Source organism: Poeciliopsis prolifica, unplaced genomic scaffold (genome assembly GCF_027474105.1).
Source record: "Poeciliopsis prolifica strain line A6 unplaced genomic scaffold, Auburn_PproV2 SCAFFOLD011, whole genome shotgun sequence".
NCBI lineage: Eukaryota > Metazoa > Chordata > Actinopteri > Cyprinodontiformes > Poeciliidae > Poeciliopsis > Poeciliopsis prolifica.
Window position 1 is genome coordinate 2,688,655 of NW_026562386.1, and position 16,762 is coordinate 2,705,416.

Here is a 16,762-nt window from a genome sequence, read left to right on the forward strand (position 1 = left end):
AGCTTTTGAAGAACAAAAACGCTGATTTACAGAGTCAGGATAAAAAACTTAAAAAATACACCAAAAATCACAGATGTAAAGCTTTATTCTTGTTTTTAAACGAAAGTGTGTGATGGTCCTTTGCTGTGGATTACTAATTCCAGACTGCCACCTGTTGGACAGATCAGTCAAACTTCTCTAGCAGCTACTCTATCAGAAAGTAAACCCACATTTAGAGTTATACATATTGTATTTTATCACTCCACACTGATCTTCATGGTGCAATATTGAACATTTTAAGATTTAGAACATACTTTTACAATTATTTTGTGAGCATCATTTGTTTTACTTACCCAGGAAATACTGGAAACACTGCACTGCATTGTATTTTCTGTTATCTGTAAGAATGAAACATGAAATTTAACATACTTCATATTGTTCTGTACACTTACAGTCACCCTGTATTAGTTCTGGTGTGGCCTAATTAACCAAAGTTGACTCTTCAGAGCTGATTTGCTTCTTGAGATTCTTGGAACCTGGTCAAAATACGTCCACTCTCCCTCTGAAACAGCATCTTTCCTTGCCTCGCAAAATGCAAACTAATGCAAAATGAACAGTTAAAATTAAAACTGCACAGGCTGAGCTTTTCCAGACTTTTTACAGTCTATACATTAAGATTCAGATACACGGTGCTCTAGTTTCTAAAATGTACCAGATGTTGACTCAGTATTAGTACTTCAGCATAAATCATGGAATAAAGACTCTTATCCTTAAATGTCTTAGTTAAAAGTATCAGATCACACATTTTCAATTAAAAAATAAAAAAGAGAGCATTTTCAGGCTCGTTCTCTGCATATTAAGTGACATACAGCCAGTTGTAAGTCTTCTGTCGAAATGGTTTACTTTCCATCTTTTCATTTGTACTATGTAATTATAAAACGCCCAGCGTTACTCTGTAATTATTGCATGGATTAACATGGATGGACTTGGTTTTTCTTCACTCATATATCATTGGAAGTTCATGTAGTCTTTTTATGTCAACTTTCCATTAACAGTTGGATATAACACACTGCATACAGTCAGAGGCAATAACGTTTTCTAGCTAACCCTCCTGGTGGAGGATCTCTGCCTTTTTTTGGTCAAGTCAGCAGTTTTCCTGTGGCCATTACAAACAATCTTCTGTTAAAATGTTGGTGTTATTCAATATAACTGTTTTAGACATAAGATATAATGTAAAATTCTCAGAAACATTAGACAAATATTAATTTCATTTTTTTAAACTAAAAGTATATTTCCAAAAGGCCTCTGATGACCAAATTTATTTTTAAATGAATGTTTTCTCTTTTTAAACATTCTCGTGATTTTTGATGTGTTAATAGCCCCAGATCTTAGTAAGAAGAAATGCAAACTAAACAGCTATTAAATGAATGTAATAAGCCCCTATAGCACTATTACAAATTATTCATATTTACATAACTACAGCTTCTAATGTTTACGCAGTGGTGGAAAGGAAGAGCCAACTTTCTGTTACAATAGACAGGAAGATGGATTTTATGCAACTCGCTGCATTAAAAAGAAATTAAACATTTGTGTAACCAAACAGCAAAACACCTTTTGTTAGAGAAGAGTAATAAATAGAGTACATTTAAAAACATGCTATTTTGTCTTAGTTTTTCTTAATCTTCTACTTTAACTGTAAAAAAATAAAAAAATAAAAAATTGATATATGTCCTTTTTTTTGTAGTATGTGCCCAGGAAAGCAAAGGCAGGTAACTCAGAGGTGGTAGTGCCACTTCAACATATATTTACTGCAGTAAAAGTAAAATCAACGAATTTTATTCAGATCAATTTCTTTCAACATAAAATATATATATTTTAAGATCAAAATGAAAATAATTCACATAATTACAAAATAAAGTCAAGCAAAAAAAGATCAAAACTAATTTCTTAATATGAAACTTGTTCTTCATTCACTGAAGTTACTTAAAGTGGGTAGAGGAAGCAGGCTTTTTACTCAAGTGACACAGTAGTGACAAATAAAAGTAAAAAAGTAGTCTAGTTAAAGTATTGCTGGGTGGAAGATGACGTAGTACCCGGCGTCAGGCAACGTACACGGGGGGGGGAGAACAGGGGGTCAGAGAGTAAATGCAGCCAATTGACTTCTATTAACCCAGCTTCAAAATGCCTGAAATATGTGTGGTGTTCGGCTGTTTCAACCGATCAAACAGGGAGAGGGACAAACGTTATTTCCGTGTTCCGAAAGTGGTTGGTCACAAAGGAGATAATTTCAAAGAACTTACGGAAAAAAGACGAGAAGCGTGGATCAACAATCTGCAGCTAAATCCAAGAGCTGCGCAAAGTATACATGCCAGAGTTTGCAGCGACCACTTTCTGACAGGTGAGCCTCGCATCGCTCTATTGGACAGTTGTTTAGAAAGACGAGGATTCACACGTAAGGCGAGATCTGCTGTTTTTACGCCCCGGCTCGGTTGGAACCAGAAAGTGTTTTGAGTGCTAATGTTGTTAGCAGCTAGCTCGGGGCTCACGTTGGCGTTTCACATCTTACTCTACTGCTTTATAGGTTGTCCGAGCGCAGCAGGTGATGTAGATTCCCAAGACTGGGCCCCTACTGTTCACCTGGGATACCAAAGAATGAACAAGAGGCCACAAACAGACGCATCAAAACGCCTCAGGAAAGAGCTAAGGCACGGAAACTTCCCTGCACCCTGTTAGCATAGACGAGCAGCTTAAAAACTCACGACCCACCCGGCCAGAAACAAGTAGATTTAAAGCTTCTTAAAACTGAAACAAAAGAGTCCTACGCTTCCAGACTTTTGAAAGTTTTCACCTGGCTCGTTGAGGTGTGGGGATCGTTTCGACACCGGGTAAATCCTCAATATTACATGACAAGTCTTTTTTAGCGAGATGATATGGATCATATCCTAAATATACGAGTATTTAGTGCGCTAACGCCATTTACGGCTTTAGCGCACTCGCTATGGTCCGTTTTGCTCTGTTTTGAACCGCAGAAATCCACTTCCTGAAAAACCATCTGAATTTCGCGCGTCATCCGGGTCACGTGTCTGCGACCCAGCAGGTGTTTCCCCCTCTCCCCCCTCAAGAAGTTACTCAAGTAAATGTAACTATTTCCTTACTAACTCTGCTCGCGAATGTCCTACAACAGCATACTATGTTTGTGTTAATTTACAAAACGTTTATGCTATTCTCTCGTGGAAGAGCCCAGAGTCTTTAAAATCAATCGAGATGCGCATACAGTAATTCAATCGGAGTGTAATTGTTAGTGAACGCTTTCTCAGATTGAATTGGAGGCTTCCTGGGTTTTATATTTTCACTTTGTTGAAGCCAAAGGAGGAATTTGAAGACCAAACAGGCTAAAGGGGTACATAACACAGGCTCTGGAAGTATTTAAAGGCGTATGGAGCACATTAAAACCCCGCCAGAGGGACTGGGAAGCAGTCTGTTCCCGGGAATGTGATTGGTCCAGACTCTCCGAGTATTTCCGCTGCCTGGGACTCGCTAACCGACCAGCTCCAGACCCCCCCTCTCCTCTGTGTGATGTACAGCGGTAAAATAAAAAGGCTAACTCACCGCTTTTAGGACTCTTCCTAAACTGGAAACCGCATGTAGAAAGTTTCGTCTCCTGAACCCAGAGAGTGGGACTAAAAAAGGTGAGCTGACAAACAAATCCTATTCAGCAGGTCTTTGTGCCAGATCCCTCCTGCTAATGCTAGCTAGCCAGTGCTGCTGTTATGGAGCAGCATTAGCTGGCATCGATAATCAATAGCTGTAACGACGTGGTGCGAAGCTGGGTCGGAGAGAAGATTTCAACATGTAAAAAGGGTTTTAATTTCTGCCTTTGTGCTGGAGCTGAAAGCAGGAGAACAAAAGCTCTGCAAAAGCCCAACATTAGCATTAGCTTGTCTGCAGAAAGGGCTAGAGGAGCCAGACTGTAGCTTATAATGTCTGCTGCTCGGGTCTTGCATGCATTAAGAAGAAGTTTTAGTCGTAGGTAGGTTGTTTCAACAAGCTATGTTTTTGTTAATTCTCGTGTTTTGTTTTTTTCTTTTTTTGTCTTGTTATTTTACTCAACAATGATTTCCTGCAGTCAAATTGCAATGCTTTGTGCATATTAGCCCTCTGACTGGTCGATATTCATCAGCTTATAATTAATAAATTACTATTAAAAAAAAGAAAAACCTTTATATTCAGGTTTTATCTGGGTACTGTTGTAACGAATTTAATAGAAAACTATTTTATTGTCCCTCAGTGGGGACATTCAGGTGGATTGAAAGCAGGTAGATTTACACAAAAATGAACTGTCTTCCTCTTGACAACAGTCCATAGATATTGTAGTATGCTAAGCCAAGACATGCAGGGTTATTTAAAAATGTGCACAAGAAACAGCAGCAGCTTGTTTATAAGAAGTGCAAACAACAACAGTGAAAGGATGCAGCAGTTTGTCTTCAGGAGCTTTTCAGATCTGTAACAGGCTAAAGTTTGGGGTGGTTGACCTTATCAAACGGTGCATTATGCGGAGGGGTCATCCTACAACACAGTTGGCCTTCCTGAATTGATAATGAATACCGTTAACTTTAATTCAACTTGTTTAAATGAACTCCTGTGCTGTCAGTTCACTACAGAAATCATCCAAAAGAACTAGGGATGCACCAATTTCCCTCATTTTGGGAAATCCTTTTGTAGGAGAAAATAAACTAATCCATATCGTACAGAATATTATGTCAATCCAATTGTAAAGATGTACTGAAATTCCATAAAAGGAAGTTTAACTGCAATTATATTACAATACTGTTAATTTCAGATTATAAAGCCAAGTGGCAAAAAGTTACTCATTTAAGAACCCCCACCAATTGCATCGACTTCCTCAGCAAGTCCGCTTGAGCAAGCTTATGGCGACTTGACAGACAATTGCATCAAATTGAGTTAAAAGCAATCTCTTTTTCTGAGCAAACATGTGGTAACAGTCCAAAAGACAGACTCCATTTTAACCAGAACAAACCTGCAGACAGGTAAAGGCAGCTTTCTGCTTCTTTGAAGGCAGTTAAACAACCTCCTATAAGTAAGACTTTATGGTGGATTTTGTTTCCATGCTGAAGTTCGAATTCTTACTTGAAAAGTCAAGGTTCATTGAACAATTCTGGGTTCAAATCCAATATGGCTATCATTTGTTTTTATTTCTGCTATTTGCTCCATTCTGCTCTGAAATCAGGACTCAGACCTGGAAATGTGAAGTTGTGTTTGATTGGACCTGGGGATCAGGTTTTCTTCCATCATCATCAAGGTCTGGAAAAATATGGAAAAATGAAAGTTGATTGTGAAATATATTGGACGTTTCCAGATGTTTTGTTGTTGTTTTTTTACATCTTTCATTTCCAAATGAAAAAAAGTTCAATTGTGCTAACGAATGTCAATAGTTTTCACTTCCAAGCATTAAAACATGCTGTTTCACTACATTTGTATCTAGATAGATTGCCCGTATGACTCTTGAACTAGAGGAAGATGTAAGCATTGATGTGTAAAAGTGACTGATTATGCTTCTTTCAACAGCTTAGAAGAAGGTCTATGGGCTAAACAAAACATCTTCATCACATTTTTTCACGAAGTCATTATTTGGGGAAAAAATAATACATACATAATAAGATTTTAGTCTGTTCAGTTCTGGCTATTTTCTAACACTGCTTCTTTCAGAATAAGCTGCATGTTTTACGACCTCTTCCCACCGTACATCCAAATGTTTATGAAATGTGAAAATGTCTGTGAACAAATGTGCAAATACAACCGTCTTTGAACATTGTACAAACACCTTTTCTAAGTCAACAAACAAAGCACTTGTTTTGTTTTTTTTTTGTTTTTTCTCAGCTGCCATTTTGTGGCTCATTCTGCAGTGAGACCAGCAGATCGAACATGCGCAAATTCCACTCGGGTTGCTAGGCGAGGGACTGGGGTTTGGCTGGCGTTGCTAGGTAACGGGCTGGTGTTGCTAAGTAACAGTGCAGTGTCAGTTGACTCTGGTTTAACAGTTGGGAGGTTTTTGAAACGGCTTCTTCTTCAGACACCAAAAAGCATTAACGTGTTGCCAAAAAAACCCCCGACTGGGTGGTTTTTTTTTAAGAGCTTACGCTCAAGCAGTTGGGACCAAAATGGAGGTATAAAGACGTGAATTTTGTTGCATTCTCTCGTTGTCTGTTTCAGGTCCACCATGTCTGAGCTTTTCATGGAGTGTGTAGAGGAGGAGCTGGAACCGTGGCAGAAACAAGCTCCTCAGGTTCATCTCATCGATGATGACGACGACGATGACGATGAACCCATCTTCGTTGGTGTTCTCTGTATGTAAAAGGATATTCCCTATATGCTCAACGTTTCTCAGTAAATTGAAATATCCTAAATTTAGTTTAAAAGTAATTAAAAAAACACCAGAAACATTTTAAGCGTTTATTTCTGTTATTTTTGATAACTTCAGCTTGTAGCTAATAAATGTTACAAACTCCAGCTTCACAGTACATTTTAATATTATATAACATCAATAACTGTGTAAAAATGTTGTAATTCTGAAATGCTAAAAAGTACATTTATGTACTGCACGTTATAAAGACTCTTTTTCATGAATTATTGCATCAATGCGGCATGGCATGGAGGAGATTAGACTGTGATTAATACTGGCCTTCCGCCCATCTGGATTGTTGGTTCTGTTGTCTCTCATCTTCCTCCTGACAACAGTCTGTAGATGCTCTTGTATGCTAAGGCAAGACGAGTTCAGTGAGTTTATTTATTAATATGCTCTGATGCAGTACTCTGAACTGGCTGAGTCTTTGCAGTTGATTTTTTTTCTTCATTGGCATTCTGCCTGACATGATAGTTCAGGCTTTAACAGGGGGGAAAGCAAAGCATTTCTGTATTAAAAATAGTTTATCTCACGTATTTATTTATTTATTTATTTTAGAAACTAAATGTTCAGTTTTATTTAAAATGAGTAATATTTTAGCTTTTGAATTTAATTGCCTACACAAATTAGCTTTTGACAATAATCCAATTGACTGAGATGCACCTGCATAGCAGCTCTGAAATGAAGTATGAATATGTTTCTGGTGAAAGTTGGAGCTACATCTGACCTCCTGCAGCAACATGTGATCACCTCTTTGTATTGTCTTACAGCCGGTAACCAGAAGGACAGTAAGCCCATCCCGGCTCCTCCTCAGAGGAGCAGTGCAGGAGCTCAACAGAAGAAAGTTACTCCACTTCAGGCCCCTGCAGGCCCCTCACCTATAGTGCTGCCACTGAACGTACCTGTGACTACAGTCAAAACCGTATCCCCATCCCTGACAACAGTGGCTCCTCAACCTGTTATAGTTAATAATCAGGTATTTTCAATGAGATTTATAAGGAGTAATAGTCAATGGGAATGAAGAAAATGACATTTCATGTTGATTTTCTTTTCTTCTTTAAGGGGTTTATTGTCACTTCTCCACAATTAGCAAACAGCAATGACCTTATTGCCACTCTGGGAACCCAGTATCCCCCTGGAACATCATTTACAATTGTTCCAGGTAAATCCTGGTTAGCTGTGCTTGTTAGCCGATTTGAAATCAACAGGTTACAGCTAATATCGTTTTGCTTCCGTTTCTCAGCCCCTCGGCAGCAGGTTTTTCAGCAGGTCTCTTCAGCCACGGGTTTGACTGGTGTGGTCCACCGGCCTCAGGTTCAGCAGATCAGAAACAACGTGGTGACTTTGGCGAATGTCCAGAGTCCTGCCGTATATTCAGCTCAGTCTAATCAGCTGCAGCCCCAAAGATCCAACACGTCGTCCCTTCAAAACGTTATTGGGAAGGACTTGAGTGGTATTTGACTTTATGCACTATACAAACTTTACTTTAGCATCAGCTGGAAGTGATTTAGACCACAAATGTTTCTGTTTGACCTCATTCAGATCAGAGCTCAGTCAAGCGGGGATTGATGGCATCAGAGGTTGACAAAGTAGTGAAAAGAGTCAAAATTGATTCTGGTAGGTTTTCACCCCAACATGAGCATATATTTTGGATTTTCTCAATGTTAAAATAGTACAAATTGTCATTTGTAATATTTCTCACTTTTCTGTGCAAAAGTAACTATCCAAGTGGAAAATGGCGTTTTAAAGAGAACCTGTTCCAAATGTCATGAAGACTTTCCTTCAGAGGAGGCTGTGAACTTTCATATGGTGGTGAGTAAACTGTTGCAAAATCATGCAAGATTCAATCTTGAAGAAAAAAGGGTCAAATTTCTGTTTGTTTTTAGGTTCATGAACAGATTTCTGGCCGATTACCGAACTTTTAAAAAACCTAACTTAATTATTCCGATTTTGGCCGATACCAGTTTTTTGTCTGAAATGTTATTTAATATATCTAGAAAGTTGCTGAATTGGCAACAATGGGGTGACTGTTGTTAACTGTAAATGTGCAGACAAGACTTGGTGAGCACACTTGTGAGTAAAACCTCTCACAGGAGAAAAGAAAAGCACAGTGGTTGATTTTTAGACCTTTGCTGAGGGTGATAACATCGGTGGGTAAGATCGGCTTCAAATCGGCCGATCAACGATCTCCCAAAATTAAGGAACTAGAGACCAATAAATCGGCTGGCTGATAAATCGGTGCACCCCTATTATATGCCCCTTATTACCCTACGGTACGACAAATGTTCGCTGTGGAGCTAAAGCTTGTCTTTATATTTCAGCGTTGTTGTGCGACTGCAGGAAGTGCAGCTCCTTCAGCTCCGAGCATCACCAACGCTAACAAACTCATCATGCTAGTCGCAGATTTCTACTATGGAAACTTCGAAGGAGATGCAGAAAAACAGGAGGCACAGAAAACCAACACAACCTTCAAGTGCCAAAGCTGTTTGAAAGTTCTCAAGAACAACATTAGGTAAGTTTGTTGTTTTATAAGTGGCTGTACTTTAACTTATATCCAGTGAGCAAACATGTGCCGTAAGTAATTCTAGCTCAATACTTAACTTCAAAACAAGAAGAATGTTTTGTGTTTTAGTTTTCAGGTTTTTAACAAACCTATCAGCATGGAACATCTTAACACTTTACTAAAGGTTGTAGAGGTACAGAAAATCCATAATAATATCAGATAATGTCTAACCATTTCTTACAATTAGATATCATTAATCATTTAGAAAAGAAGAATCGATTAAAAACAAACACTTTTTTTGATATATCAGTAAAAATGGATTACAGATGTTAAAATTATCAGGAAGAGAATAAAAGATATAAGACTTTGTGGCTTTTTAATCATTAGATCAGAACTTTTATGGGTCAACAAAAGCAATCCAATAATTAAAAAAGTCACTGGAGATTTAAGCCCACATTAAAGACTTAAAATGCTTCTAATGAGCTTTACTCAAAAATAGTCAGCATAGAAAATAATACATATAAATAATTTGAACACCTGGTAATAGTGTGACATTTTTTTTATTTTTCTCGTTGTGACTTATTCCTTTAATGAACAAAAGTTTCTCTTGAAGATTTGATTCCTTGCATGTTTCTGGAAAAGGGGTCATTATATGGCACTGATCAGCCAATCGCAAGTCGATTTTGTTGCTACTATGGCAACATATCAACAGTGTCCTTAATTGCACAACTATAGGCAAAGTTAGAAAAACAGTCAGTATTTTTAGAAACTAAGACTCTTTAAGGCTGAAATTTTTTTTTCTGATTAATTATATAATTCAGCTGAAATGGAGGGAGAAGTTTGTAGGTGAAAGGGAAATTTTTAAAGGTGAGCTTTGTGTGGATTAATCTGTTTTTATTCATTTTAATATCTTGTCTGTGCTTGGAATCACAGTATATAGCTTTTTTTGTCTTGTTCATGAGCATTTTTGAGTCAAACCTTTTCTATCAGTGAGTGCTTGTTGAAATCTCCATCGCACAGTGATGAGCATGTTCTCACACAGCACCTGAGGACTTGAAGGAGTTCCTCGGAAATATATCTGTCTTGTGCAAACGCCGGAACAGTGCACATCCTTGTCTGCCCTAACTTTCCTCTCAGATAGATGACTGCATCACACCGTTTTCCCTCCTGGGCCTAAAGATGAAAAATGACTTGTAGTTTACTTGGCGTAAAAACTGCCCCTTTGATTAAATAACTTTGCCTCAGAACATTGCAAAAAAAGCTTCTGTAAGCTGCTTTTAATGGGGAAGCACATTTGTACTGGTACGGCACTCTTCACAGTCGGGGGTCATAGTTCATCCACAAGAAAATTTCTGTTGGGGGAGCTGAGGCTGCAGAATGTTCAGGCTGAAAAATGGGCTGCGCCTTGTCAGGGCAGCGGAGGCAGGTAGCTGTGGAGGTGCAGCTACCAGCCATGAAGCACTACATCATTAGGAAGAACAAAAACATTCCCATATAATTGCTGATATTATAACGGCCATTATACATGCTTAGAAAGTGAGTTGTGGGGAGATTTCTTCATTCATCTTAAAACCCCCAGGGATCGGGACTAATGTACACAAGTCATGAATAATTAATTACCTCTCCACATCTTAATGACGTTTTGTGTTTTTTGAGAAACTAATATGCCAAAAAAATGTAATGAAAACTGAAATTTTTGCGTTTTAATTTAATTTGATGTGATTAGCACAACATATTTGTTCATTGGTTCTTTGAAGTTGTCTTCAATTTTATTTTAAATCAAATGTTTAAAGGGAACCTATTAAGCGCTTTGAAAAAATAAAAAATAAACACCAAGTCATTTTATTCTTCAATAACTTTATAGTTTTGGTGTCTGGAAAATTAGCTGTTTCAAAAACTTCTTGTACCGTTACTTAGCAACCCCAGCAAATCCCAGCCCGTCTCCTAGCAACTCCTAGGTTTGGTCCGCTGGTTTTATCGCTGTATGTGATGTTTAATAGCTACTGGAAAAGACAAGTGTTTGTTGTTAGCTTACTGTTCAGAAACCCCCGTGTTGCATTTTTGTTAGCTGTGCAGGAGGCTCCACTTCTGCTTTTCAACAATGTACAGTTCTATAATTGTTTTTAGGCAGCTCTAACCAGACTAAATTCTCATTATCTAAGAATAATTTTGTGTAAGAACAATATAATGAACATGTTTTGTATATACTTATCCTAACTTGTTCCAGAAGCATAATCTTTAAGCTTGTTTTTACCACAAAGTGTAAAATACATCTCTGTATTTGAAGAACTATAGCTTGTCCAGACTCAGCATCACTTCCGCCTCTTCTTGACGGCAATAAATAGTTTAACTGACGGTATGAAGTCAGCTTTAATGCAAATCTTTAAGGGTGTTCTTTCGTTCCCACTGACACCAACGTCAAAATAAAATACAAGATAAACTTAAATGAGATGAGTACAATAATGACATGAAAATGTTATATAAACATTCCTCGCTGGCTGACCCTTCTTTCAAAGTAGAAATGAGGTTTTCAATAAATTTAAACAGCTTTTCTACAGCCACTTGCCAAAGTTTCCATTTGTCGTGCATCTTTTTTCTGGTGTCCCAGCGAACATGCGGGATTCCACTTCCTACTGAAACTTTTCAAAATAAATCTCACAATAACAAAGAAATACGCATAAAACGTATAAACTAAAAATGATAGCGGTAAAACTCGGGGTGTGTCGGTCCTCCTGTGCAGGTTCATGAACCACATGAAGCACCACCTGGAGCTGGAGAAGCAGAACAGTGAGAGCTGGGAAAGCCACACGACCTGCCACCACTGCTACAGGCAGTACATGACTCCCTTCCAGCTGCAGTGCCACATCGAGAGCGCTCACAGCCCAATTGAATCTTCAAGTAAAAAAAAAAGCACGATCCAAACACCCCAGACTTTTTGATTTAATGTTGGGGCGTTGATTACTTTCGTTTGTGCTCACTTTGCAGCCAACTGCAAGATATGCGAGCTGGCGTTTGAATCGGAGCAGGTGCTCCTGGAGCACATGAAGGCCAACCACAAACCCGGTGAAATGCCTTATGTCTGCCAGGTCTACTGCTTGTCATTATTGTTCAGCTCTTGCTTACCTAATGTTTCCTGAAAAGTGGAAGCCAGACACTAACATTGTGTCCTCCTGACTCCACAGGTTTGCGATTACAGGTCTTCCTTCTTCTCAGACTTGGAGGCACATTTCCGAAGTGTCCATGAGAATACCAAAGACCTGCTCTGTCCGTTCTGCCTCAAAGTGCTGAGAACGAGTCACATATACATGCAGCACTACATGAAGCATCAGGTATGACGCTAATAGAAATTAGCAGCAAAAACATAACAGTGGTGGGACTTGATTAAAATTTTTAATTGACTTAATCACGGGATCTATAATTAATAAATTGCACTTTAAATGAAAACCATACATTGACAAAATAAGCAACATTTTTAATTCAAAACCTGTTTTTGCTGCTAAATTATTGAATAAATAGACATATAAGCTCAACAATAAAGACATTTATCGCTGAACTTCTTTGAAAACATATTTAGAAATGTGGACTATAAGTGTTGGGGATGCCTCAAAATTTGTATATATATTTTATATTTTAGGCCTGAATAGCTTAACATTGGCCAACTCATTTTTCTTAATGTGTTTTTAAGCGTCCCATAATCGGATGTCTTTTTTATTTTTGTTATTATTGTTCAAAAATGAACCCCAAGGTGGGACAAGGGAAGCGGCTTCGTCGTCTGTGACTTTGTTTCCAGATTTCGCTTGTGCGACATATATAAGGCTGTACCAGAGACGCAATACAAAGGTTCCTGTTCAGGACAACTATATCTTAAAAGAAAGAAGAGTGATTTACATTTTTAACACATTTAAATCTTTGAAATATATATTTTTTTTATTTAGGGCCAGGTCAGAGTTCTGGCCCTAAATTAATTCTATTAGAACAATAATTGGAACAAATGTTTGGTTGAGATAAATATTTGAGTTGAAAAACTTTCTAAAGCTTCCTAAAATGTCTCTTGGAGGTAAAATTAGGTTTGACCTGCAGCTTCCCCTCTTTCAGACTCTTTTATTGCAGTAACCTTCTAACATTGTAAATGTAATCAACATTGTTATATTTCAGAAAAAAGGGATCCATCGATGTGGAAAATGCAGACTACATTTCCTCACCTACAAGGAAAAAGCAGAGCACCGGACTCACGTCCACAAGACTTTCAGGAAGCCTAAAGCGTTGGAGGGTCTTCCTCCGGGTACAAAGGTCTGACCCAGTCAACAATATCATTCGGACATTTTATTTCAGTTCAGCTGGCTGAGTCCATGTTCTGTTGTTGCTGCAGGTCACGATCCGGGCCTCGCTGACGGGAAAGGGACCGATAATGCCACACGGCTCCAATCGATCAGCGGTTACTGTGACTCCAGAGCCGACGGGTTTCCCGAACTTCAAAGTCAAGGCTCCAGTAAACCTGTCCAGGTCCAAAATGAAAGACCCTCGGATGGGAAAGGCCAAGTCTACTTACAGCAGAAAGCAAGAACGTCGACCTTCCAAGCACAACCTGGCACTCAAGAATCTCAGGTTCGTTCAGGATTCCCTGCACGGTCGTTTCTCTAAATTCACAGACAACTTCAGCTGAAACACACAAGACGGAGCAGGAAACTGAAAAGCTTATATATTGCTTTATATAATGGTTAAAGAGCCAAAAACACTCTGAGAATGAAGTAGAAACATGAAGTTCCACGTTTTCTTGACAGACAAAATTAATTAGTTGTTGTAGATTTGCAATCCACAGTCTCTAATTATGGTTTAAGTTCATTTTACAGCTAGTCTATAGCAAGATGTCCTGGTGTAAAATGGGTTATATTTATATATTTTGGCTAAGCTTTAACTTTGCTGGCTTTAAACCTGAACATAATCTGTAAAAAAAAAAAAAAAAGACTGCCTTTCTCCCTGATGTTTTTTGTCCTGCGTTTCCAGTGCCGGTGACGGGTGCTACACATGCATCGAGTGTAACAGCGAGGTCGACGACTTCTTTTCACATTTTCCAATGCTCTCAAACTGCGGCGCATGCACGTACCGAACAGGATGTAAAGTGTCTTTCGGGAATCATATGATAAAGTGAGTCACAAGTCGTTGCTTTTTGCTATTAGCCACTTTCAAATACCGTCACCAACACTAGCAATCTGACTTTGCCTCTCCACCCCCTCTTATTAGGTTTCATAGCACCATCAGCAAACAGAGGATTTTAAAAATGGATCGCAGAAAGACTTCACCTGGAATAAAGTAAGAAGGCTTTTTCTCATCTCTAGAGGCAAAAGATCCGAGGCGGAAAATGACGGCAGATTTCTCGTTTTTGGTTCAGGTTAACCCTCATCTGTCTCAACTGCAATCTGCTTGTTGACGCGTCCGGTGGAGACCTGATGTCCAAGCATTTAACTGACCAGCCGCATCACACATGCAGAGTCATTCAAGAAAAAGGTTTGTATCTTTAAATTCTGAGGCCTGATACAAGCGTTCTTAAAATTGTGAATAAAGAAAGAAGTGTTTCTTTCTTGGTTTAACTAAACAGACATCAGACCTGAAGACAAAGACCAGGACAAAGTGTGAGTAGAAACTCTTACCGCCATTAAATCTTAAAGTGCTGCTGTTCTACTTGAAGGGACTTACTGGTGGCCAACATGAACAGCCATTAGTGGCTTTTAATTTACAAATTTCAGAAAAAGTAAGGAAGCTGCTTCATCTAGCAGAGAAACACAGCCAAACATTACTAATCTGATCAAATTATGTTCATCACACCTTTTGCACAAAATCATTCTTGGATAATAAGATTTCAGTCGGCCTATATGAAGCTAATTTCAAAGTGAGCTGTTTTAAGGTCACTTTAAATCAAAATAAATAAGCAGGTCGCATTACGTCAAAGAAAAGAAAACACGAGTTGGAATTGGGTGGCTTCAGGCCGCAGTGTGAACGCAGATTAAGTTTGTTTTTTCCAGAGGGAGTAAAAACCAACTGGCCAATGGGCTTTAGTTCCCTGTGGGTTGCTGGGGTAACGGTGCAGCGCCTGTTGAATGTCGCTTTAGAATTTTTCCAGACGTTAAAGAAACATGGCTGCCAAAAAATGACCAGATGTTTTCTTTTGTCTTGTTTGTTGTAAGGGTTGTTTCTTGTAGTACAGACTCAAATGGAAGAACAAAAATGTGAGTTTTAATATCCTTTTTATTTTTTTATTTAATTTGACAGGCATATCCAGCAGCAGGCAGATGCCAAAGAGACGGTGACCCTCTTGCCAACGACAACAGCTACAGAGCCAGAAGAAACGGACTCCAAACCGTCTCATCACGACACATCTGCGAGTCAGACACTCGATGATGCCGACTGGCCTGAGTCAGAGCAGAAACCGCCAGCAGACGAGAAGGAACCCGACTCGCCAAATCCCAGATCGGAGGAAGGCGTCGAATTAAAACGGCCGTCTTCGAAGGCCGCTTCGCCGTCTTCATCAGACGTGCGTCAGATTCCCTGTGAGGGTCACACAGAGAGCCTGCACGTCCAGGAGCAGCTGTCCGTCTCAGACGGTTTGCTGGATCCAGTGACTGGAGAAAAAACACCTTAAATTATCTGTCGCTAACAACAGCTGGAGAAAACGGATGATTCTCTATGATGTTTTCAAAGTACGATGAAAATATTCCTTTTTTTTTTTTTTTTGTCCTGCTTTGGCTGTTCTGAACTTTGGTTTACCAACAAGAACAATCATTTAAAATATAGTTCAAAGGTTTTTCACCACGTCTTTTTAATAATAAAAAAAGGATTAAATGCATCCCTGCGATTCCAGGGTACCGTCTGTTTGCCATTAGACTTGAATGTTTTAGGCTAATTCTGTGTTTCTTATATGCTGATGTAATCTTTGCAGCACATAGGTCAACATCTTTTATGAAACTAGTTACTTGTGCTCTTTTTTTTTTTAAATTGGAAATTTTATTTTTTTAATTGCTTTTATTTTAATTAAATAGATCTTTAAGATGGTTTTATTTTGAGAAAAAGCTTTTCCGTTAAGCTTGTGGATGTAGTCATCCTCTATCCATGCATTAAACAAATAACAGTTGTTTTGGGGGATTGCTTTAGCAATGTGTGAACCTTTGCAGAAGAATCAATTTTTAATGTAGATTTTTTTTTTTATCTGAATTAGGTTTTACTCTAACATCAGTTTTAAACCTAGTTTTAATTTGTAGTTTGGTCATTGTGTGATAAATTTTTTTTAGTTTTGTGATCTTCCATCAGCTGGAGCAAACTGTTTTTTTTTTTTTTATATATATTTATTTATTTTTTTTACTGAAATGTTCAGTTGTTTACCTAAAACTCCAGAGCGTGCGTAGGTTAAAGTATCGCCTTTCATTCAGTATTGGCTGATGGCTTGCAGAGTCCCAGACTGACTTTGTATTCTTCACTCTGCTGATTTTCAACCATGATTTAAATCGTGAGCAGAAAATCGTTGGGGATGTCATAGGAAATGTTTCTGGTGCAGCTTTGTGAGCGATGTGGCTCAGACGAGCACAGTGGGAAAATATTTATGTAAGTTTTCTGTCTTAACCAGGCTGAAAGTTCCTCGTAAAAGAGATGTTGACATGTTCCCTTCAGAAAAAGGTGTAAATGACAAAAGTCATTTTCTTGTTTTTAATTCTTTTTACATGTAAAAAAAAAAAAAAAAACTATCCTGTAAATACATTTACTTCTATGTATAAATGTTTTGATGATATTCCTGTTATATTCTCTACATACGTCACATTATGCCGGAATCTGCATTGTGGATTATAGCAGCAGTTTTCTGTTTTTTTTTT

General features: G+C 38.4%; 1 protein-coding gene across 4 annotated transcripts; it reads left to right on the forward strand.

Annotated features, from left to right (window-relative positions):
* Positions 1 to 2,265: 2,265 nt before the first annotated feature.
* On the forward strand, positions 2,266 to 16,762 carry znf280d (zinc finger protein 280D). Of its 4 annotated transcripts, XM_055036455.1 has the most exons (18): positions 3,268 to 3,668; positions 6,211 to 6,344; positions 7,171 to 7,376; positions 7,463 to 7,562; positions 7,644 to 7,853; positions 7,943 to 8,017; positions 8,118 to 8,212; positions 8,722 to 8,912; positions 11,644 to 11,801; positions 11,889 to 11,989; positions 12,086 to 12,232; positions 13,059 to 13,193; positions 13,273 to 13,508; positions 13,908 to 14,048; positions 14,145 to 14,213; positions 14,293 to 14,408; positions 14,500 to 14,533; positions 15,171 to 16,762. In XM_055036455.1, exons 2-18 carry the CDS (start codon positions 6,218 to 6,220, stop codon positions 15,538 to 15,540), a joined length of 2,511 nt encoding a protein of 836 aa, XP_054892430.1. In that variant the 5' UTR covers positions 3,268 to 3,668; positions 6,211 to 6,217; the 3' UTR covers positions 15,541 to 16,762. The 4 variants fall into 4 exon arrangements, with proteins under 4 accessions (XP_054892431.1, XP_054892428.1, XP_054892430.1 ...); XM_055036456.1 differs by lacking the exon at positions 3,268 to 3,668 and adding an exon at positions 2,266 to 2,377 and having other exon boundaries at positions 7,463 to 7,853; XM_055036453.1 differs by having other exon boundaries at positions 3,267 to 3,668; positions 7,463 to 7,853.

Excerpts from the sequence above, each read along its gene's own strand:
- znf280d (XM_055036456.1), top strand. The coding sequence starts at position 6,218 with ATGTCTGAGCTTTTCATGGAGTGTGTAGAGGAGGAGCTGGAACCGTGG. Across the intron at positions 6,345-7,170 it reads CATCTTCGTTGGTGTTCTCT|CCGGTAACCAGAAGGACAGT; the intron begins GTATGTAAAAGG and ends ATTGTCTTACAG. Across the intron at positions 14,049-14,144 it reads TTCGGGAATCATATGATAAA|GTTTCATAGCACCATCAGCA; the intron begins GTGAGTCACAAG and ends CCCTCTTATTAG.